Source organism: Pongo abelii, chromosome 12 (genome assembly GCF_028885655.2).
Source record: "Pongo abelii isolate AG06213 chromosome 12, NHGRI_mPonAbe1-v2.0_pri, whole genome shotgun sequence".
Lineage (NCBI taxonomy): Eukaryota > Metazoa > Chordata > Mammalia > Primates > Hominidae > Pongo > Pongo abelii.
The window spans coordinates 44048475-44072411 of NC_071997.2; the positions used below are offsets into that span (position 1 = coordinate 44048475).

General features: G+C 41.1%; 1 protein-coding gene, 1 long non-coding RNA gene and 1 gene segment (V, D, J or C); 2 read left to right on the forward strand and 1 right to left on the reverse strand.

The window, feature by feature from the left end:
- Positions 1–6972: 6972 nt before the first annotated feature.
- On the forward strand, positions 6973–7587 carry LOC100937427 (immunoglobulin kappa variable 1-12). Its single transcript, XM_054547441.1, has 2 exons — positions 6973–7115; positions 7241–7587. Exons 1-2 carry the CDS (start codon positions 7061–7063, stop codon positions 7585–7587), a joined length of 402 nt encoding a protein of 133 aa, XP_054403416.1. The 5' UTR covers positions 6973–7060.
- A 2677-nt stretch (positions 7588–10264) lies between these two features.
- Positions 10265–14861, reverse strand: LOC129057529 (uncharacterized). Its single transcript, XR_008522107.1, has 4 exons — positions 14693–14861; positions 14339–14450; positions 11744–11805; positions 10265–10467 (listed from the first exon to the last, which is right to left on the reverse strand). It is a non-coding gene; the product is annotated as an uncharacterized LOC129057529 (long non-coding RNA).
- A 7466-nt stretch (positions 14862–22327) lies between these two features.
- LOC129057530 (immunoglobulin kappa variable 3-11-like) lies at positions 22328–23004 on the forward strand. The segment is given in 2 exon segments: positions 22328–22404; positions 22566–23004. Coding segments are annotated over 2 exon segments (363 nt in total).
- The last annotated feature ends 933 nt before the right edge of the window (positions 23005–23937 follow it).

Here is a 23937-nt window from a genome sequence, read left to right on the forward strand (position 1 = left end):
ATTTATTGCAGTACCTGAAACTTGTTCTTAAACTCAAAGTCCACATTTCCACAATTGCTAAAGTTAGCATTTGGCATCTGGAAACGTAGAAATGTGAATTCATTGTCATTCTCAGAGCCTGGTCTCTCCAACCCCACCAGATAAAGTTGCCCCATGTTCTCTTCTCTCCACAGAACTTTACTTAGAATTTTAGTGAAATGTAAAATGCGGTAAAGCTCTTATCACCTGCACAGAAACCATCCTCTTCTCCTTTGGTGCCTAGGGCACCAGCTCTATCCTGCTGTGCATGGTGAGGACAGTGAGCCTCTCCCAGCCTGGGACAGGAGCAGGGATTAAGGGCACATGTGATTAGCTCCACAGTGCAATGTCAGGGGAGTGAAGTAGGGGCAGGGACTCTGGGAAGAATATGATCCTTCCTAAGAAGATGGAAGGTGAAGAGTTTTTCTTCACCTTGTAAAATCAATGACTTTATTTTAGATTTGGGAGCTGGGACACGTGTTTCATTGCCCTGACTCCTTCCACATCTCCTCTTTCTCTTAAAATATCTCTGACTCTGTCTGTCCCTCTCAGATTGTGTCCTGAAAATCTAATTTTCCCTCATAATATGAAAACAAACCAACAAACAAAACCCTCTTCCTCCTATCACATGCTGTGAGATCTGACCCCAAACTCTGTGATATCTAGATCGTACAAGAGATAATCATGAGATTTTACCCAAGAGATTTTCTAGCTAAAAACGATTTCTTGTGCTAGCTCTTCTCTCGGAAAAATTTTCTCTGTCTCTTGTCATAACTGACACCAGAAAACAAGGTGGAAATATTTCCAAGAACAGGGGACAAGCATGTGCTCAGTGAGCTGAAAGACATCTCTTCCCCTTGCATTAGTTTCCAACGCTGCTGTTTAAATTGCCTCAGTCTTATTGGCTTCACACAACATAAATGTACTACCCTGTAGTTCTGGGGGTCAGAAGTCTCACTGAGCTAATGTTAAGGTGTCAGTAGGGCTGCACTCCTTCTGGAGGCTCCAGAGGAGAGAACTGGTTCCTCTGCTTTTATCTTCTAGGTGCTCCCACATTTCTGGTTCTATGGCCCCTTCCCTCCTCAAACCACATCCCTCCCCATTGTCCCAGCTCCTCTCTGACTGGGAGCCTCCTCCTCTGTTTTAAGAACCTTTGTGATTATATTGGTTTCATCTGGATAACCAGGTTGCTTATTCTTAAAGTCCTTAACTTACACCTGTCAAGTTCTTCTTTTGCTATGTAAGGTAGAATATTTATGATTGGGCTCTGATGACTGGAGGAACACCACCGTTCTTAGTCTCACCCGGGTGTGTTTAAAAAGAAACGGACATGCGTGGAGTTGTTTTAAGGAGCAAAAAGTTTAATACGCAAGAAGGAAAGAAGAAGAAAACAGCTCCACTGTACAGAGACAGAGAGAGGGGTGATTAGAACTAAGAGAAAACTCCATGTGCGGTGGAAAAGTGGCTGCTTATATGAGGAGGCTGAAGAAGGTGGTGTCTGATTTGCATAGGGCTTAGGGGATTGGTTTTACCAGGCATGTCATTCATGTGGCCTGAGAAAAAACTGGCCCTCCCACCCTAGCGTTTTAATATGCAAATGCAGGGGTGCCATAAATTTCTACACACATGGGGATATGGGGGGCAACCATGTTGCCAGGCACATGTCGGGGCAAGGAAGAAGACAGTGGGAGCTGGACGTGGTGGCTCACACCTGTAATCTCAGCACTTTGGGAGGCCAAGGAAGGTGGATCATGAGGTCAAGAGATGGAGACCATCCTGGCCAACATGGTGAAACCCCGTCTCTACCAAAAACACAAAAATTAGCTGGGCATGGTGGCATGTGCCTGTAATCCCAGCTACTCAGGAGACTGAGGCAGGAGAATCGCTTGAACCCAGGAGGCAGAGGTTGCAGTCAGCCGAGATCGATCCACTGCACTCCAGCCTGGATGACAGAGCGAGACTGCGTCTCAAAAAAAAAAAAAAAAGAAGAAGAATAGTGTGGGAATCTCCATGTTTGGCTGGACCCAGTTTCTAATGGCCAGTATTTGTATATCAAAGCTTGCCGCCTGTAATCCCAGCACTTTGGGAGGCCGAGGCAGGCGGATCAGGAGGTCAGGAGATCTAGACCATCCTGGCTAAAACGGTGAAACCCCATCTCTACTGAAAAATACAAAAAATTAGCCGGGCATGGTGGCGGGCACCTGTAGTCCCAGCTACTTGGGAGGCTGAGGCAGGAGAATGGCATGAAACCAGACGGCGGAGCTTGCAGTGAGCCGAGATCGTGCCACTGCACTCCAGCCTGGGCGACAGAGCGAGACTCCCTCTCAAAAAAAGAAAAAAAAGCTAGCCGGACCAGCTCTAAGAGCCAGGGCTTTCCTACTAAACAAGAAACATTTCTGGAGCTGCTTTAAAAGAAACAAAACCTTCCCAATGACCCTGTTTCCTCTTTATATGCCTAAAATAATTTCTTAATAACTCGTATAACACGGGTTCCAGAGACGAGGATATGGACATCTTTTGGGGTGGAGACATTATTCATTCCACCGACCATAAACATATTCCCCAAAATTGTCATCTAGAGTAAAATTTAAAAAATCACAAAGTATTTTTATGAAGCAAGAGAGCTGGACAAAATCTTAGACTCAGGTTCCTCTAACTTGTGAGTTTTGACTGTTAGAGTGTGCTCACTCCAATCCCTCTAATGTAGATATATGGATGTGTAGACAGTTTTAGAGGATTTTAAATTTTGTGACCCAGTGTAAACAAAACTGTATCTGAGACTGGTCTCAATCAAGTTATAGATTTATTTTGCCAAAGATAAGGCTTATGGCCTGTGACACAGCCTTAGGGGATCCTGTAAACATGTGCCCAAGGTGGTTGGATTACACGTTGGTTTTATACATTTTAGGGAGACACAGAAATTACAGGCAAAGACATAAACCAACATATATAAGATATACATTAGTTTGTACTGGAAAGGTGGGATATCTTGAAGCAGGGGCTTCCAGGTCACAGGTGGCTTCAAAGTTTTCCTGATTGGCAACTGGTTGAAAGAGTTAAGCTCTGCCTAAAGAGTCGAATTCACCTTAAAGAAATGCTTGAGTTTAGATAAAGGGGTGTGCTTGAGTTTAGATAAGCCAAGGTTCTTTTCATGTAGATGAATCCTATGGGTAGCAGAAAAAGTAGACGTTGCTTGTCAGACCTTAAAAAAAAGGCAGATCTTTGGAAAATGATTAGTAAGCATAGCAGATTCTTTACAGAATGCAAATTTCTCCCACAACACACAGCTTTGCAGGGCCACTTGAGAATATTTCAAAGAAATAGGTTGGGTGTGGTGGCTCATGACTGTAATCTCAGCACTTTGGGAGGCCAAGGTGGGTGGATCACGAGGTCAGGAGATCGAGACCATCCTGGCTAACAGGGTGAAACCCCATCTCTACTAAAAATACGAAAAGATTAGTAGGGCGTGGTGGTGGGCACCTGTAGTTCCAGCTGCTTGGAAGGCTGAGGCAGGAGAATGTGTGAACTCAGGAGGCAGAGCTTGCAGTGAGCCGAGATTGCACCACTGCACTCCAGCCTGAGCACAGAGCGAGACTCAAAAAAAAAAGAAAAAAAAAAAAAGAAAAAGAAATATTTTTAGAGTAAAATTTTTAGATTTTCTTCAGGGCCTGTTATCTGTCATGTTGGAGTATGATATCTTATTGTTACAAGCATCTGTTTCCTCAGTCCAAAGATCTCTGTTATAATGATAATGCTGGTCAGTTGTGTCTGAACTCCAAAGGGAGGAGAGCATAATGAGGCACATCTAAACCCACCTGCCAGTCATGGCCTAACCTAGTTTTTCAGATTTCTTTGAAGTTCTCTCTGACAAAAGAGGAGTCCATTTAGCTCGTTGGTGGCTTATAACTTAATTTTTGGTTCACAAAACATAAAGAAAAAAAATCAATAAATTCAATCTAAAATAGATTGGTTAAAAAAAAGTGATTTCTGAATATTCCTAGATGTCAAAGAAAGAGAAGTGATAAGAATTCAGATGAGAAATACCCCTCATACAAAAGATTAATGATTTATTTTACTATCTTAGTTTGGGTCCACCCACAATTAGGATTCCTGTTTAGACAGCAAATTTACACTGGGAGGAAGGAAGAAAGTGAGGCAGGAACAGAAGATGAATGGTAAAAGACACATCAACCACCCACCTGACTCAGGATAACTGAAGATCAACTACATGTGGAAACATGGACTAAATTCCTCTGGGCTATTCCACCTGAGAGATGAGAAAGCTGGGGTATGTATACCCCTCATCCTATCCTCACTGATTATGAGCTGTCTCTCCTGTTCTCTTTCAAGCTGCTATAACAGATTGCTTGTCACTGTGTAATTCATAAAATCAGAAATATATTTTCTCACACTTCTGGAGAATGGAAAGTTTGAGATCAAGGCATGGGCAGGTTAAGGTCAGCTTTCTCTGCTTTCAAGACGATGCCTGGAGCATTGAGTCCCTCAGTGGAAGGAAGGCCATGTCTTATCACGACAGACCAGCAGAAGAGAGAGATTCCAGACCCACAAACCCTGTTTCTACTGGCATTAATGTATTCCACTAGAGGGCTCCACCCTCATGACCTAAACACATTCCAATAGGCCCCACCTGGCAAAAACCATTTCACTGAGAATGAACTTTACAACAGATGGATTCTGGAGGACACAGTCAAACCACAGCACTTTCCTCAGAGATACACATTCCAAGACATCTGGCCAGCAATGCGTGCAGGCAGACCTCTCTGCCCAAGATCATAAAGAACATAAGACACATATATGGCCATTGGAAGTGAGCAGAGGTACAGCAAAGAGGAAAGCCCTACACTACAGATGGGGACTGCTACATTCATCATGGTACAGTTAACCCTTGAATAACTTGGGTTTGAAGTTTGCAGATCCACTTATATTTTCTTCTGTGTGTGTCACCTGGAGCAAGCACTTAATAAGTAGTAAATATATTTTCTCATTTTTATGGTTTTCTTAAGAACATTTTTTCTTTACCATACTTTATTGGAAGAATAGAGTATAAAATATATATAAAATGTAAAAAAGTGTAATCAACTATTTATTTTATCACTAAGGCTTCCAGTCAAAAGTAAGCTATTAGTACTTAAGTTAGAAATGCAAAAGTTCTACACAGGTTTTCATCTGCACCCGTGGTCAGTGCCCCAACCTCCATGTTGTTGAGGGGTCAACTGCTCACTCAGTCTGTAGCTGCATCTCTCTGAAACAGGATCTTGGCAGGTGGTTGCAAGTAAAGGAATCCAGAAAATAACATCTCAAACCATGCTGCATTGGTATGATGATTATGTAAAACCAAAGGCATTTAGAAAGCAGCAAACGCACAAAAAGTCTTTTCCTAAATATCCCTTATCTGCCTAAAAGCAAATTCTCCAGAAGAAAAACAATTGTCAAGGAAATTCTTCCTGGGAAATTTTATATCAGGGAAGATTAACACAAAACATGAATCAAAAATAGAAGAGACTGGAGGTTGATGCTTTATCCAGGCAGGCTATTGCCTGTTCTTTTGAGGATGCATTTCTTTTCTCATCTATTCTCTCCAGGTTGCCTACTCTTCCCAATTCCCTCTTCCCTAGAAAGGAAATATGAACAACTAGATCTCATTGAGTTATCTGGGTAATCACCCCACTATGATACCCCACTGCACTTTAAGTGAATTTTGTTTGCCTTTTCTCTTATTAATTATTCTTTTGTCCGTTCATTTTCAGCAAACATTTAGAGGACAAATGGAACTTTCTTCCTTTCTTCCAATATAAGCAATTTCCCTTAAAATTCAGGCTGCTTACAAAGCAGCAGGAAGGTTTGTGCATGGGCTGCAGCACTGTGATTTTGCTCCCCTAGTCAGGCATCAGTAAAATTTTGTGGAGCCCGAAGCTGCAGCCCACTGATGCTGATGTGGTTGGATCCACTTCCGCTGCTACTGAGTCAGGCTGGGACGTTCAGGGTACATTAGAGATATGAGATATAATGAATGCAAATCCATGTCCAGTTTCATCTGGATCCAACTGATTTCTCCATGTACATAGGCAATTGCTTGATGAGAGATTGAGTATGTTTTTCCTAAAGACGTTAACAGGGAGGCTGGTGTCTGGGTCAGAATGTTGTCCCCACTCACTGATAAAAAGTATAAGAAGAAAGTGTCATTGATGGTGCATGGCAGGGACATGCTTCGTGCAGTGGCCACCCTCACTAAGACAGATGAACTTTGGGAAATAGTACCCAATGGCAGAAAAGAAGGTAGACTATGAAGGTGCCCAAAACAAGAATAAGGTGAACCTCATGTAATCTCTGGGTATTAAAGAGACCTGTAGGTCTTGATAATGGCGGATCTGTTAGTGCTGCATGCATGGAGACAACACGGTATCATCTTTGTATATCTGTAATAAATTGCTTGATCTAATACTAGCAAGAAAAAAGGCATAACACCATTACCTAATACTTACAAATATATATAGCATCACGTCGATATATTTTATTTTTAATTTTTTTAGAAAGGAACAATGTTAAACTCACAGAAATATTGCAAGTATAGCACAATCACCCCCTTCCCTAACCGGAATCGTATGAGAGTCTTTTGAAGACTTGAGAATCCTACCGTCTAACATTTTACTATGTGTTTCCTACAAGCAAGAATATTCTCCTAAATAATCCTGATACACCAATGAAATACATTACTATATCGGCTCCTGAGGAATATTTAAAATTCTCAAAAAAATACCTAAAAATTGTTTCTCCTAATAAAATAGTCCCCAGTAGAAACACATTCTCTGGAGACAAATTTGTGCTACCCTGGTCTTACCTGGGACACCTGGGGACACTGAGCTGGTGCTGAGTTACTGAGATGAGCCAGCCCTGCAGGTGTGCCCAGCCTGCCCCACACCCTGCTCATTTGCATGTTCTCAGAGCACATCCTCCTGCCGTGAAGATTTATTACTAGGCTGGTCACACTTCATGCAGGAGTCAGACCCACTCAAGACACAGCATGGACATGAGGGTCCCTGCTCAGCTCCTGGGGCTCCTGCTGCTCTGGCTCCCAGGTAAGGAAGGAGAACACTAGGAATTTACCTAGCCCAGTGTGCTCTGTACAGCCTGGCCCTTCAGGGAAGTTCTCTTACAACATGATTAATTGTGTGGACATTTGTTTTTATGTTTCCAATCTCAGGTGCCAGAGGTGACATCCAGATGACCCAGTCTCCATCCTCCGTGTCTGCATCTGTAGGAGACAGAGTCACCATCACTTGTCGGGCAAGTCAGAGCATTAGCAGCTGGTTAGCATGGTATCAGCAAAAACCAGGGAAAGCCCCTAAGCTCCTGATCTATAAGGCGTCCAATTTGCAAAGTGGGGTCCCATCAAGGTTCAGCGGCAGTGGATCTGGGACAGATTTCACTCTTACCATCAGCAGCCTGCAGCCTGAAGATTTTGCAACTTATTACTGTCAACAGCATAGCAGTACCCCTCCCACAGTGTTACACACCCGAACAAAAACCCCCAGGGAAGCAGATGTGTGAGGTTGGGCTGCCCCAGCTGCTCCTCCTGATGCCTCTATCAGCTGAGAATGTTCCTCAGATGCAGCCACACTCTGATGGTACTGGTAGAGGGGGACATGAAGTCACCTCTGCACCCTAATTCTTTTCTCTTTCTCAGCCCCAACTGCACAGATCTAGCAATGCTTCTCCTGATTTAATAAAGACAGAGATCATGACACCTGAGGAGTCTAGTTTATGGCTTCACTTGGAATTCATATAACAAAGAAGAGGCCACTATGGATATTCAAAGCAGGAATTGTCTTAATACAGAGAATTAGAGTCTAAACTACTGAAGTCTAAATAAAATGTAGAGATGAATCTCTAAATTTAATGTTTTATGTGCAAAGAAATATTTGCCAAATGGGGCATACAGGAAAACTCAGTGGTCTTCAATATGTTGGAAGAACAAAGAGAAAGTCAGAGTTTTATGAAAAAGGGAAAATGTTACCTATGGCTCTTTGAGAAAGTTCATTGGTACTAGGAAGGGTTGGGAGCTGGCAAGCTCAGACTGGTAAGCAGTGGTGGACAAAGTGAATCCTAGAATTATATCAAGTTATCTCAGAAGTTGTGGATAAATTTGATTTCAGGTTACAATAAGCCAAAGAAGTGAAGCTTACCGAGAATTTTGTTACAGAAATGCCAGGGATTCAGTGTAGATCCTGCTGCTCACCACACAGAAAGCCAATCACTAAGGCAACAAGACAACAAGTGTTGCCAAGGAACAGGCTTTAATCAGGTGCTGCAGCCAAGGAGATGCGACACCATTCTCAAATGCATCTCCCTGAACTACTAAAATGAGGGGTATATATAGCAGGGAAGAAATGTGGGAAAACAGGAATTAGGGAGGGGTAAGGAAGATAATTTGGTCAACAGGAAGCAGGAGGTCAGCTAGGCAATCATAATGGGTGAAGGGTCTGAGGTCTCACTGTCCCGATTCAGTGATATGTAAGTTTCAGCTCCTTTTGATAGTATCTGGAGGCCTGATGGTTGGTTTCCCGACAAAAGAACTCAGATAAGAAAAATTTAACTATCTTGAGTTTTTAAGACTGGAGGAGTCAATTTTTATATTTCTTCAAAAAACCATAAACATTAGTTCCATGGGATAATACGGCCTATTTAACTTGCATTCTAGAAACAACAATATTTTGTTCCCTGAGTGTCTTTCCCTCCTGGTTTCTTGGCACTGTGGGGTATGACAAGAATGACCCAATTCCCACGATTAACTTTCCCACTACAACCTTTCAAAGCCAAGGATATAGTAGTCAGGAAAGTTGATATTAGAAGCAGAATTGTCTAGTGCTCCCTCAGAAAACAGAATGCATCTGCCCTTGAAGTATGGGCTATCTAACCATGTGGTCCTCAGTCCTGTCTGGAAGCTTAGGGGTGGGGATGTTGATGTTCTCAGCTTCCTACAGCATCTTTCCAGGTGTTTCTCCAGTCCTCATCTCTGTCCCTGTGTCTGTCTTAGGTACCAGTGGAGAATATTGAGCCATCCTTTTCTGATTCCAAATCTTATGGGAGGACCTCTTATTGGACCACTCTGTAGAACACGAGAGAGGCAAAAAAGGATATTCATATAAGTTAAAATGATTATTCCCCCAATGAGGCCATTTTAAAAAATTTTATTTAAAGCCACATGTTGAAAACACATCCAGCTTTATTTTCTTATTAATGCAAAGTTGCATTTGCAAATATTTTCAAGATTGTAAAGGCTGAAAACATAATTACTTGTCCATGGAACGATCAAACACCTCTACAATTAAATGGAGTAAACATTTTCTTGAAAATGTGTACTCACTGAAATAAAGGAATGTATTTTAAATATCTGAAGCTATGTTAAAAATTATTGGACTTAAATTCAACTGTGCAGTTTGGTTTGGGATGTTCACTCCTGTGACCTGCCACAAGAATCTTGTATCACGTATAGTCACTGCTGTTCAGCTTAGTCCTCAGACAATTGATATCTATAGGTTGAATATGAGCTCTGTGTCCTGCAGAGGATCCACTCAGCTGAGCCCTTCCTTGATCAGTCAGATGATTGTGAATATGAGCATCCATGAACACGAAAACAAATGTTTACTGTTATCAGTCACCGAGTTGTGTATTTAACCAGTTACCAATCATTAATTCATAAAAGCTTACTGATACAGTATTTACACCTCTACCTATATGTACACACATGTATTTTTTATTAAATTGGTGGTTTAAATGTGAATGTTCAGTAATCAAATTATGAAGTTATTAAAAGAAAATTAAAGACAAAATTAAAACTAATTAGGATTTCAATAAAAAATTAAAATTTATCTTATTTATGGAAAAGTATGCATACATGTATATAAGATACATAGAAGTGAATATATATGTTTTTGATAAAATGTTGGCTATACATATAGTATTCATATTTAAGTACATTTATTCTATCATATATGCAATATATGCATATTCATAAAATTCTTATCTGAATTAAATACATTTAAAATTTTTTGTAACATTCCATAAAATAATGGTATTCTGGACCACATATAGTTCTTACTCTTGTTACAGAAAATTTTTTAATTTTTTTATTTGTTTATATTTATATTTATATTATATTTAAATTTATTTATATTTATATTATATTTATTTTATATTTAAATTTATTTATATTTATATTATATTTAAAATAAATTTATTTATATTTTTCCAACTCAGTAGAGCTCCAAGGGTAGGACTAGAACAAATTTTGACTAATGTTGAATATTAAACATTGCATCCTATGAAAGTCTCCATTACGTTCATGCCCACAGTGATGATATTCCAAATAGAGTTCTCACTATAATGGATGCTGGGTTGAGTCACGTCAGTGCCATTGTCAAGGAAGCCCTGGAAATGTAAAAATCATAACAATGAGTAAACTGCAAGGGTTACATCTGATGATCACATTGCAACAATAACAGTTTTGAGGTGATCAGACCCAACACCAGGTCACGGGGGTGACAAAGTCTGGTGGAGTCAAAGATTGAGAAAAAGACAGTTTGAGAGAGAAATGTGGGCACCAGGGACCATCGCTAGTGTATGGAGGCTGAGAAGGCCCTGAGCCCTGGAAGCCCATGCTATTTATTGGTAATCCAACAAAGAAACAGGTGGTAAGAATGTGGAGGCCAAAAGGATGCATTGTATTAAGCACATGATTTACACCTGTGATGGTTTAGCATTTGCTCTGCTACTTGAGATAATGGAGAGCAGGTTCTTTTAACTCAAGATACAATCGATACTGGGAGAGCAAGGAGAAAGGAGCCAGCAAGTCTAGACACATTCCAGAGCCACGAGCCCTGGATTCTATCCAAGTCACAAGGGATTTTATGCCCTGGGCTTAGATTATGGTGCGTCAGGGTAGCCTTCCACCCTTTAGCGCAGAGCTTGGTGTACTAAAGGCCACAAGGGGTTTTAGACCCTGGACCCCAGATGTGCTCCAAGACTCTTTTACATTAAGTCAGACAGGCAAGCCCTGCCTCAGCTTCTCCCAACATTCAGCTTTTCCCAACATAACAGCAATGTAATAATATTGGCTGTTGGTTTTGACAGATCATCAGGCCTTCAAAGAAATGCAACAAAATGATTGCAGACAAAGTGATTCTGGAAGAGCTATGACTAGACGTTTCAAAGATGAGCCAAAATAAAAAAACAAAATGCTTTCCCAGTGAATATTAATCAAAATGCCATTAATGAGCAGGGTCTTTTAATAATGAGGGTGATTCAACACATGGACTTCAGTCAGTCAACTTTCCCAGCTTTCCCAGGGAGTATCATGAACCAATGTTATGGAGGTCCCTGTGGGGACTCAATAATATGAATTTCAACTAACTGAGACTTAAAGGGCTACTGGCTCTTCTGAACACCTCATTTGCCAAGAAGAATGACCCCTCCTGAACCCCTAACATTATACCACACATCAGGGCTCAGATGAACAGCTGGGGTCAGGTGATACTAGTGGACCTCATGTAACATGAGGAGGGCACTGGTTATTTTCCTATATATGAATTTGCCTTTCTTTTTGGTTGTATTTCTGCATAAATATTATTTCAGGATTTTCCAAATGCTTTCATCAGAGTCAGAACATTATTCCATAATATGGCTTTGGATCAAGCAACTTATTTACCTCAAAAAAAAGTGAAAAAAGTGTAGCTCACGCTCTTGTCATGTGCACAGGTGCAGCTTTCCCTATAGACAGGGGAAAAAACATTATTAGTCAAGCAAAGCTGGCACACAAACCTTGTGCTGTTGAATTGCTATGCTGTCAGATGTGGTGGAGGTTCTGAAACACTAACCATGATTTGTGCTTTTACTCCCATAAATAGAATATTTATATCTTGAAAATGAGCTGTAGACTCATCACTGTTATGCCAACTGAACAGCTTGAAATATTCTATTTCTATTTACTCAGGGCTGTGGTTATCTGGTTCATGGTTCTTAATCCAAAGAGTTGACATGACAATTATTCCATGAAATTGGAAGAAATGATATGATAAGCATGTGACCATTTAGACTTAATACAATACTGGATAAGTTGTCCACACAGGGCGTTAGGGTGTGTGCTGGGGACAAAAATCTAGCCCATATAAAGCAAGAGCAAATGGAATTGATTTTACATATCTTAGAGAGGAAGTACAGAAAATATGGACCCTAGGGGACCTTCTGGAATGTTTCTATTTATTGCCATTTCCACTGGTAAAACTCAGAGAAGATTTTAACAGTCATCAGGATGAAGTTCTAGGGATCACAGTCATGTGAAGCATTCCCTGCACTTGGATCTCCAGTGAGGCAAAGGGAAGATGAAATGCATAGTGGGATATGGAGGTGTAAATACCAGAGACAGCCAACTGGTCAGCTTAAATGTTGAAAGGTGTGTTTATTTTTTCTCTTTAGTTTTATCACTGAATCAGTTGGATCTAAGAAAAGCGATTATGGCTGGTTAGGCAGAAAGCTGTTTATTATCATGAATGAAATGGAATGAAAACATTTGGGGAAACCAGAGTGGCAGCTCAGGAAACTCCAAGTACTTCTTTTGCTATTTCTTGATCTTCTCCCTGCCCCGTGTTTTCCACAGTCAAGAAGGACACTCTCATTTTGATAGAAACCTGGCGAGTGAAGATACTGTGCCCACAGGACTGTGCTGCCCGGCTGTGACCCAGACCAGGAAATTGAGCACATTTGAGTGAGATCAGGCACGTCCCCTCCCTCATCTCAATCTAAAAGCACTCTGTAGTAACACAGCTGATGGGCATTCTTCACCACATCTGGGACTTAGGAAGCCAAGGAAATGAGGAATAGCCTTTCCAGACTCTACCCTAGAGAAAGTATTGCCAGAAACTAGAGAATAAAATAAATGTGAAAGAAGCTGGTGACAATAACTAAATGTGTCATGCATATATGTATTTTAAATAATTTCATATTTTCTATATACCCTTTCTTTAAAAAAATTCAAAGTGCCATTTTTAGCCACCTTTACAATTTAGGCCAAAAATTAAATAATAAGTAGACAGATTAATGGCTCATGAGAGAAGAACATTTTTTCCTAGATGGTATTGGGATGAACAGATTGGAGTTTCCCCACATTTTGGGGAGCACAATGCTACGTGGGGAGCATGATGTTCTTTGTAAAGGAAATCTTTATGTTGGGTTGTAGCATTTTGCTGTTGTTACTAGTAATTCCTGGAAATTCAAGTGTAGAAACGTGTATTTATGATAGAAAGCCACAGGGTGGACTTGGGCAGAAATAACCCCTGTACCCTTGAAAACAGATGAATCTACATGAGACTGAAATGAAGATGTAATCAACACAGGCAGGGCTACAGAGAAAGGGGTCAGGTCTCTAGCAGTTGATAGCAGAGCGGCTGTCCTTCTGGGGGCAGTAGTGAGAAGAGCTGCTCTCTTTTCTGCAGGAGACAGCTTGAATGTGGAGTCTCAGGCAGCAGGAGCTCCTCCCCAGCCTGCATCAGCAGTGCCATTCTTGGAATTGTTCCAGAGGCTTTGCCTGGAGCCTATTCCTTCAGGTTTTTCAACACTTTGCAAGGAATTTAATATCCTCTAGTAAATCCTTTTATGCTTCATGGATTTGACATCTGCAACAGGGAATATACACAGTTGACATCATTCACAGCCTCCTTTTTTCTTGCTAAATATAATGCTTTCCAGGTGGACCTGCCAGAGGAGGCCAATGTGAACAACAATCCATGTTGCCAAAAATGCAAGACAAATAAGCTCGGGAATGCCACTGGGTTCTCACGTAGCTGCACTGTGCCCTGGTACAAAATGTGAGAGTGTAAAATTCTTAGCTCCACCATCAGAGAGATGGTCTAGAGTGACCTTCTCAGCACAGTAAGTCAGTATTTATAGACATTTGAATACTAACACCTTTAACACCATAATACAGGCAAAAGTAGAAAAGAAGATAAATTGGACTACATAAAAATGTAAAATGAACATCAAAAGACATAATCAACACAGTGAAAATGCAACATGTGGAATAGAAGAAAATATTTGTAAATCATATATCTGATAAGGGGTTAATAATGTCTAGTATATAAAAATAAGTCCTACATGTCAACATTAAAATAAAATACCTGATTAAAAACAAGAAAATTATATGAATCGACATTTCTCTGGAGAATATTCTTTAGAGATAATTAGATAACTAGCATAGGAAAAGATGCTTAATATTATTAATCCTTAGAAAAATAAAAACAAAACCCACCTCACACCTATTAGGATTTTTTTTTCCAACAGAAAATGACCAGTCTTGGTGAGAACTTAGGGAACTGGAACTCCTGTGGACACTGTCGTGGTGATGTAAAATGGCCCACCTGCTGTGGAAAACCAGATGACAATTCCTCAAAGAATTAATAATGGAAATACTATATAATTCAGCAATTCCACTTTTGGACATATATCCAAGTAATTGAAGACATTAACTTGAGGAGATATTTGTATACCCACATTCAGAACCAAATTACTCACAGTAGCCAACAGGTAGAGCAACTCAAATGTTCACAAAGGAGGGAACTGGTAATCCAAATGTGGTATATACATACAATACCATATTATTTACCTTTAAAAAGGGAAATTCTCACACATGCTATAACATGGATGAAACTAGAGGACATTACACTAAGTGAAATAAGCCAGTCGCAAAAAGATTACTGAGTTGTGATTTCATTATGGTATTTGCAGAATAGTTTCATTTTGTCTTCAATCAACCCAGTCCTCTTCCTTTTCTTGCTTGTAGTTTTCTAGAATGTTCTGGAACTGTAACATTCTGAGATAGGGCATGATTGGCCAGAACAGCCTGGGTTCCGTTTCTGTCCCTACTAGAAACAGGAATTTCTTCAACACTGTAGCCCAGTGTGTCATGTGATTCTAAGACATAAAACCCAGGGTGGGCTGCATTCCAGAGTCCCTCAGCTGCAGTCCTTGTGGGGTACGCACAGTCTAGAGTCAATCAGGCCCCCGCAGCTTTGTGCTCTCTGTGGCTGACTCTCTGTAAGTAGTAATCCACTTCATGTAACTGGTTGTGCATGAGTGTTGTGTCTCACTACATTTGGGTAAGTTGGGGACCAGTGCACAGCAAAGCTTCTTGGCAAAATTGGTGCAGTGAGAAGGTTGGATTCGAGAGAACCATGGCTTATTGGTGAAGCTGGAGGAACAATACTCTCCAGTACCTGGCCCAGGACAGAGACATCAGCCTGGGGATGCAAGGCCTGGACACGCAGATTGATGTTTAATGAGGAGGGAGGATAAATGAGCCGTGGTGAGAGGCAGCATTTGATGTGGCAGTGAGACAGTGGAAGCAGCGGAGAAGGAAGACAGCAAGAGATGGCCTTTTGTGAGAAGATGGACATAGCGATCAGCAATGGGCAACACAACTATTGGAGAAATGGCCAGAGAGCGACAGTGAGAGAGGGTGAGACAGTGATCAGCACTACAGCGATCAAAGCTACAGAGTTGCTAACATTGCAGAGCTGTTAATACTAGCCAAAGGCTGTTTGAAGAGCCATCATCTTTCCTGACAGGAGTGGAGCTGAGCAGATAAGTAAGTGGCCACAGAGTCACTGCTTCATGCAGGCCAGCCGCTCTGTTCACCAGTTCACCCGTGGAAATTCAACACACCCAAGCTGGGGAGCCTGGAGAGATCTTCATGCAGGCCCCACGTTAGAGACTGGCACCATTTTCGCTCCTGCACACCTGTACGTTTCCCCTCTGTCCACCTGCCCTATATCAGATGATCCAGGAAATAAGGCGTTTGGCTAGATAGTCCATTTGAAGTCCCCCATAACACACCTGACTACATCCTCCTTGCTCCTTGTTTTAGTCATTTCTCCTCTAATGCCATTTTATTTATCCATCAGCCATTTTGTCTTATTTTCTGCCCCAATATATGTGTTTGCTTTGCAGTTTTGTCTTTGGCTCCCTACTAATTATGTTTGTGCAGTTGTTTAAGGCAGGACACTTGGTTGAAAGAATTCTCCTATTCTGTTGACTATATGAAGCCAGAGTTACATTGTTCTATGGCCACAACCAGGCCTTTGGGGCTGGCCACCCCACTGAGGCTCCAGGATTTTCTGCACTGGTCAGCCCCTGGATACTCCAGGGTTTCCTGGCATTTGGTGTGGGGACAATCGTAGGCTGATACTCGGGTACTCTGGGTTTTCAGCATTTGGTATTGTTGGTCACTCCCTGGATGCTCCAGGGTTTTCAGCATTGACATTTGTCCGAGGATTGTGGATTGGAGCCTCACCCTATGGGAATCTTGGTTTGTCTTTTCTTGTGTTCTGCCCTAAAGTCATCATTTTCCATAATGGCATTTTGTTTTCTTGTTGTCACTTTTGTTATGCTTTTTCTTCTACTCTTTATTTAATTAAAATACTGCTTTAAGGCCGGGCATGGTGGCTCAAGCCTGTAATCCCAGCACTTTGGGAGGCCAAGGTGGGCTGATCATTTGAGGTCAGGAGTTCAAGACCAACCTGGCCAACCTGGTGAAACCTGTCTCTACTAAAAATACAAAAAAAAAAAGAGGTGGACATGATGGTGCATGCCTGTAATCCCAGCTACTTGAGAGGCTGAGGCACGAGAATTGCTTGAACCCAGGAGGCGAAGGTTGCAGTGAGCCAAGGTCGCACTACTGCACTCCAACCTGGGTAACAGAGTGACACCCTGTCTCAAAAAATAATGATAAATAAAAGTTAAAAAATAAAAATAGTGCTTTAGTCATATTTTGCTCAGTAACAAATGCTTACAATCCACTTTCATAACGTCTTCCTACCTCTTCTTACATCTTCTATGCAAGAAGTGGAAATCTGAGATGAGAACAATTGATGGCCCAGTCACTTTCTAGAAAATGGTCTGCATATTGAAACTCAGTTTTCTTAAGTTATTGATTTCCTAAATTATAGAAAATTTTGTTTTTGAGGCCGGGTGCAGTGGCTCGTGCCTGTAATCCCAGCACTTTGGGAGGCCGAAGAGGGTGGATCATTTGAGGTCAGAAGTGCAAGACCAGCCTGGCCAACATGGTAAAACCTCGTCTCTACTAAAAATACAAAAATTATCCAGGCGCAGTGGTATGTACCTGTAATCCTAGCTACTCGGGAGGCTGAGGCAGGAGAATGGCTGAAACCTGGGAGGCGGAGGTTAAAGTGAGCCAAGATTGCACCACTGCACTCCAGCCTGGGTGATAGAGCGAGACTCTATCTCAAAAAAAAAAAAAAAAAGTAAAACAGAAAATTTTGCCCTTGTTACGATAATAAGTTCCTTTTAAAACTTCTGAGATTAGTGTCTTAGGGATTCAACTGTTGTATTTTGCTGCTTTCAGCTTATTCTCCCTTTAAAAAGGCCTGGGATGATTGCTGTCTGCTTTTGCTTCTTCACCAGCTCCTGTGACTTTTTCACCTCCAGTTCTGACTGTTGTTGCGGCCTTGATGCTAAAGTGTTTCGTCTTAGAGGTCTGTGGAAGCAATGTTTTCCCCCAACATAGTATTATTCTACGTACTTGGTTTTTTAACATATATAACTTTATTTGGGGCTTTACTTTTTTATTTTTATACAGCTTTAAAAATATTTATATTCTTCTTTGAGATGGAGTCTCACTCTGTCACCCAGGTTGCAGTGCAGTGGTCCAACCTCGGCTCACTGCAGCCTCCACCTCCTGGGTTCAAGCGATTCTCCTGCCTCAGCCTCCTGAGTAGCTGGGATCATAGGCACGTGCCACCACGCCCAGCTACTTTTTTTTTTATTTTTAGTAGAGTTGGGGTTTTACCATGTTAGCCAGGATGGCCTCTATCTCCTGACCTCATGATCTGCTTGCTTAAGGGCTAATGAGTGCCTGCCCACCTCCATGCAGTCTGGCCTAAAATATTTAATTGGCTATAAATGTTTTGATTCCAAACCCCTTGGCCAAAGGAACTACCAAAGAAACCTAATAAAATCTAATTCAGGCCATGGTGGGAAACAGGGAGTCAGACACACCTCGCTGTACCCCATTTGAAATGTAGGCCAGATTTAAAAGGCCTTTTAAAATTATGAAAATAAAACAGTGTCCTTTTCCACAAAAGAAAATAATAGCTCCTCTGTTTAACCAGAAGACTTAGTCTTACTAAAACCTTAAAAAGAAGGAACTGGCTGGGTTCCTTCTGGGTGAGTGCAGTGGCTCACACATGTAATCTCAACATTTTGGGAGGCTGAGGTGGGTGGATCACTTGAGGCCAGGAGTTCGAAACAGCCTTGCCAACATCATGAAACCATGTCTCTACTAAAATTACAAAAAATTACCTGAGCATGGGGTTACATGCCTGTAATCCAGCTACTCAGGAGGCTGAGGCATGAAAATAGCTTGAAACCAGGAGGCAGAGGTTACAGTGAGCCCAGCCGAGATTGTGCCACTGCACTCAGGCTTGGGCAACAGAGGGAGACTCTGTCTCAAAAAACAACAACAAAATGATCCCCCAAGAATCAATAATAACCGGAATAAAGGGGCCCTTATCAGATATTCTCAATTATTCCAACTACTGTTAGGCTTCAGGAAGCCACTAGTTGGGTACAGCTGTCCAGGATTAAATCTGTTTCTTACAAGGTCCTGCAGGCACAAAAGGTGGACACCACAACCTCCATTTATAAAACCTAGAAAACCTAAGGCTGTTGTTTTGCAAACACATAGATTAATAACATGGTTCTGTGGGTGGACATAGGAGCAATAATTTTTCTCTGTCTTCCAATTATGATTTTCTTGTTTAACATCCTAGTAAAGTTTATGTCTTCTAAATTTCATGTAAAGATGATACAGTCCATTACAAGTCTTCCAACCCATTCTGTCTTCTGACCCCACAAATGAAAGCATCCTGCCATTGGGCCCCTTAGTTCAGGTACCAAAGATTTTTACTCCTCAAAGGCTAGGGAAGGCCTGCACCCATAAAGTCAGCAGGAAGCACTTACAGAAAATGGTCTCTGCTCTTCTGCAGTCTCCTTAAGATTAAGGAGTGTCTAATCTCTGAGGGGCAGTGAGGTAGGAGGTAGGTGGAACTCAACCCGGAACCAGATTGAAGAGTGGGTGACACAAGGAAGAGACACTGGAAGCACCTGTCCATAAGACATGCCCACCAGTGCCATATCAGTTTACCATTGCCATGGAAACACCTGAAAGTTACTGCCCATTTTCTCGTTATTTCTGAATAACCCACTCCTTAATTAGCATGTCATTATAAGTGGGGATAAATATAACTGCAAAACTGCCCCTACACTGCTGCTCTTGGCATATGGCCTATGGGGTAGCTCTGCTCCACAAGAACAGTCACAGAGCTGTAATACTGCCACCTCAGTAAAGCTGTTTTCTTCTACCACCAGCTTACGCTCCATTCCTTCCTGAGTGAAGCCAAGAACCTGCCCTGCACCACTTTTGTCAAGTTAGTTGACATAAAATTACTCATAATATCCTCTCTTTATTTTTTTACTCTTATAGGCTGTGTAATGACTTCTTCCTTTCCACTTACAATATTGTGTTTTGTATCCTTTTTCTTTCCCTCTTCTTTATACACCCTTCATCAAGTAGTCACAGGCTTCAATTCACTTCTTTCTTGGTGGTAATATGGCTCATGAGAAATGCTGATTCTTCTGGGTATGAGGCCATTCACCATTTTTATATGTAGCAGTGTAAAAAGTCCTGTGACATAAGCCTCCACTTCACAAACTGACCACTGTCAAACATCATCTCCCAACCAATAGAAAATTTTTTTGTTCCTCACTAGTATAATTCACATAGGAGTAGAAATTTCAAGTTTAAATTATGGATTTGTACTTTACCACTTGGTGTATTCAAGAAGATGAATAATATTAATACCTCAGTAGGGCCGGGCGCAGTGGCTCAATCCTGTAATCCCAGCACTTTGGGAGGCCGAGGCAGGCAGATCACCTGAGATCAAGAGTTTGAGACCAGCCTGGCCAACATGGCAAAACCCCATCTCTACTAAAAATATGAAAATTATCCAGGTATGTTGGCACGCACCTGTAATCCCAGCTACTTGGGAGGCTGAGGCAGGAGAATTGTTTTATCCAGAGAGACAGAGGTCGTGGTAAGCCAAGATCGTGCCACTGTACTCCAGCCCAGATGACAGAGCGAGACTCTATCTCAAAAAGAAAAAAAAATAAAAATCAACAACAATAACAAAAATCAATAGCTTTGAATTTTAAACATCATAGTTCTTTCTCTCTAAAATAATGTAATGATTCTTTCAGGAGTTAGCCTGGTTTGACTCCTCTCTCCGCAACATGATAGAAGTGTGGCATAAATCTATGAAAAATTCCATTTCCCTGTTCCTACAACAACTATTTGGGATGGAAAACTCCTTCCCTTGCTCTAGTCCTTTCTTCTACACCCAGTTTCACCTCATCTGTGACTCCAAACAATACTTGTCAGGAAACATTCTGGAAAGAGCAAAATACTTCTAAGGGTGTCAGGGATTCCTGGACCAACATCTGTCCATCTCTAAAGGGAGTTGTGAGGATGAGGAAGAGCAGAGCTTGTAAATCTTCTACTTGCTTTCACTTCCACTGTATTTCCTAACAACAACACCAGCAGAAACAGCAACAGCCATAACATCATAGGACAAACCTCTACTACTTCCAAGGCTTTTGTCGCAGTAAATCTTCTCTACCTCCATCACAGCAGCTAGAAGGTTTGATACCCATACAAATAGTGTTGTAGCTTTCTTTTCATAATTGGAAGAGTGGGCAAGACTCAGTGTAATGCAGGCATTCCTTAAGCCAGTTGCCATTCAGTTTTTAGATTATCATTGCACACATATACCCAACATACGTCTAAATATGTGTAAAAATCCATGAAGCAAGAGTTATAATAGCTTGTGTTTTCTATTGTATTGTATTTTCCTCTTATAACATCTTCTGCTTTTTATCATTAAAAAAAATCTGTTGAAGACAGTCTAAATTAATTATTGGATCATAAGTAGATAAAATCTTTTTTTTTTGATAACACATGGCTCCAATGAATATGTTTCTTTGCAAGACACAGTCCTCATTTCCAAATAACAAGCCTGACAAAATTATACTGGAGCAAGCCCACAAGTAATGATAGTAGCTTTTCCTTATTGTCAGTCCTGGGGCAAGAATAACACAAAAGATAACAAGGTGGAATAAAGATTACATAAAAAAGAAGAACAGCAACAGGACATGGGAACCTTTTATAGGGTAACATTTTGATAATGGATGATGAGAAGTAATGCATTAGACAGGGATGGGCGGGAATGATTGAAGTCTGAGTACTTTAGCACAGATTAAGACCAAATCATTAGGATTTTAGGAGTTGTGTACAGTACTGAAGAAAATGCCTTAGAATTTAATTTAACTGTGGATAAAACATTCTTGGATTAGATTTAAGACTATTTTCCATGCTAAGTATATTTATAATGATGATGACTGTACTGCTGAATACTTAAACAATAAAAACAAAATTAATTGCTGCATACATAATGTCCTGAATACTATTGCAAATGTTTTGTCTTATTTTATTTAAACTGTCTACAGCACTGTAAGGTAGGTACCACTATTATCACAGTTACACAGATATGGAAACCGAGACACAGGGAAGTTAAGTTACTTGATCAGTTTCAAGCAATTGGCAAGCCATGGAGCATCTATGTCATGGCCTGCCAGGACGTGTGACTGTAAACAGAAGTTTTTAACTTTTTAACTCAAAGAGGATATGTGGCTGGGTTAATGGAAATCTTCAGAACCCTCAGAAAACATTACTAACAAGCAAATGAAAGGTGTATCTAGAAGATTAAGTTCTAACAGAGTCTTCATTTCAATAGATCCAATAATGCACTTAAGGAGATGACTGCGCATATTGAGGATAGGAAGAGAGAAATTAAAACACAGCCTTCTATACTATTCTTAACAGGCTTGTGCCAAACATTATCTGGGTGAATTTAGGTGATTGAGGAGAAGAAAGACACAGGAGTGAAATTCTGTGATCACAAGGGAGGAGTTCTACACTCAGGCTGAGCCAACAGGCTTTTCTGAACTGACAACCAGGGAGGCGCAGGATGCTCAGTGCAGAGAGGAAGAAGCAGGTGGTCTCTGCAGCTGGAAGCTCAGCTCCCACCCCAGCTGCTTTGCATGTCTCTCCCAGCTGCCCTACCTTCCAGAGCCCATATCAATGCCTGGGTCAGAGCTCTGGGGAGGAACTGCCCAGTTACGACCCAGAGGGAACCATGGAAGCCCCAGCACAGCTTCTCTTCCTCCTGCTACTCTGGCTCCCAGGTGAGGGGAATATGAGGTGGTTTTTCACAGTAGTGAAATCTCCTGACACCTATAGAAATATAATTAAAATTCAATGTAGATCAACAATTTTGGCTCTACTTAAAGACAGTGGGTTTGATATAGGTTACAATCATGCATTTCTGTTTTATTTTCAATCTCAGATACCACCGGCGAAATTGTGATGATGCAGTCTCCAGCCACCCTGTCTGTGTCTCCAGGGGAAAGAGGCACCATCTCCTGCAGGGCCAGTCAGAGTGTTAGCAACTACTTAGCCTGGTACCAGCAGAAACCTGGGCAGTCGCCCAGGCTCCTCATCTATCGTGCATCTAACAGGGCCACTGGCATCCCAGCCAGGTTCAGTGGCAGTGGGTCTGGGACAGACTTCACTCTCACCATCAGCAGCGTGGAGCTTGAAGATTTTGCAGTTTATTACTGTCAGCAGTATAATGCAGGAACCCACAGTGCTTCAACTTGAAACAAAAACCTCAACAAGACCATCAGTGTTTACTAGATTATTCCAGCTGCTTCCTTTACAGATAGCTAGTGTGGTGGCCACTCAGTTTTAGCATCTCTGCTATATATGGCCATTTTGGAGTTCAAGTTCTCAAGTCCAAAATTACTTATATTAGTCCATTACCTCATTCCATTTCAGTATGGCTATTTTGTTCATTTAAATGCATTTTAGAAGGCATCTCTGTTTATGGCATCACAAAGAGTTTAATAAATCTTCTGTGCAAGAATAAACAACAAACACACCTATAAATATAAAGCTAAAATATCAAAATATTTCAGCACTTTGAAAATTGGCAAAGCATAAAATAATTAAGCATTTATATTCTTTATAGAAAAAAAGTACTAGTGTTTTGAGTAAGAACAGAAAAAGTCTGTAGCCTTTTGCCTGTGACAGCACCCTTCTACCCCCAGCTAGTCAACATGAATTATAGAACTGGAGTTTTACCAATGTGAAGATAGCAAATAAAACTGGAAGCTTGCTGCCAAAGGGGGTGGACTTGAGTAAAGCCAAGGAGTGGAAAAAAATTCTTCAGTGTTTCCAGCTAAAGATGGAGAACTCCATAGGAAATGAACAGAAAAAGCCCACAGCTTTGCTAGTGCAAGATGATGCCCTGTTTGGGGCAAGTAGTACATCTGCTGACAGTAAATAGCAGATTCCTGGATAAGATAGGCCCATATTGCTGAAACACTCTCTGCACATATTCCTGGAGACCTAGAAGCTATAGATATGAGTGATGAGACCCAAGAGTTCCTGTTGCAAAGTAAAACCAGAGGGAGGTAAGAACTCGCTGCATTTTGCATGCAGTTTGCTTTTTAAACTACACACAGATGGATTCACAGAAGACAGATTTAAAAGCTCCAGATATTTGAGCAAAATGTCTCAAATCGTTGGTGACCACTATGCTATGCAGATACATGTGCAGTTCCTATAAATTCAAACTAAAGATTAATATTAAGAATAAAAAGAAGCAGAGATATCAGTGGTCCAACACCACATGAGATACAGATTTTCCAATATCA

Coding starts and splice junctions, on each gene's coding strand:
- LOC100937427 (XM_054547441.1), top strand. CDS start 7,061: ATGGACATGAGGGTCCCTGCTCAGCTCCTGGGGCTCCTGCTGCTCTGG. Junction 7,116..7,240: donor CCTGCTGCTCTGGCTCCCAG/GTAAGGAAGGAG, acceptor TTCCAATCTCAG/GTGCCAGAGGTGACATCCAG.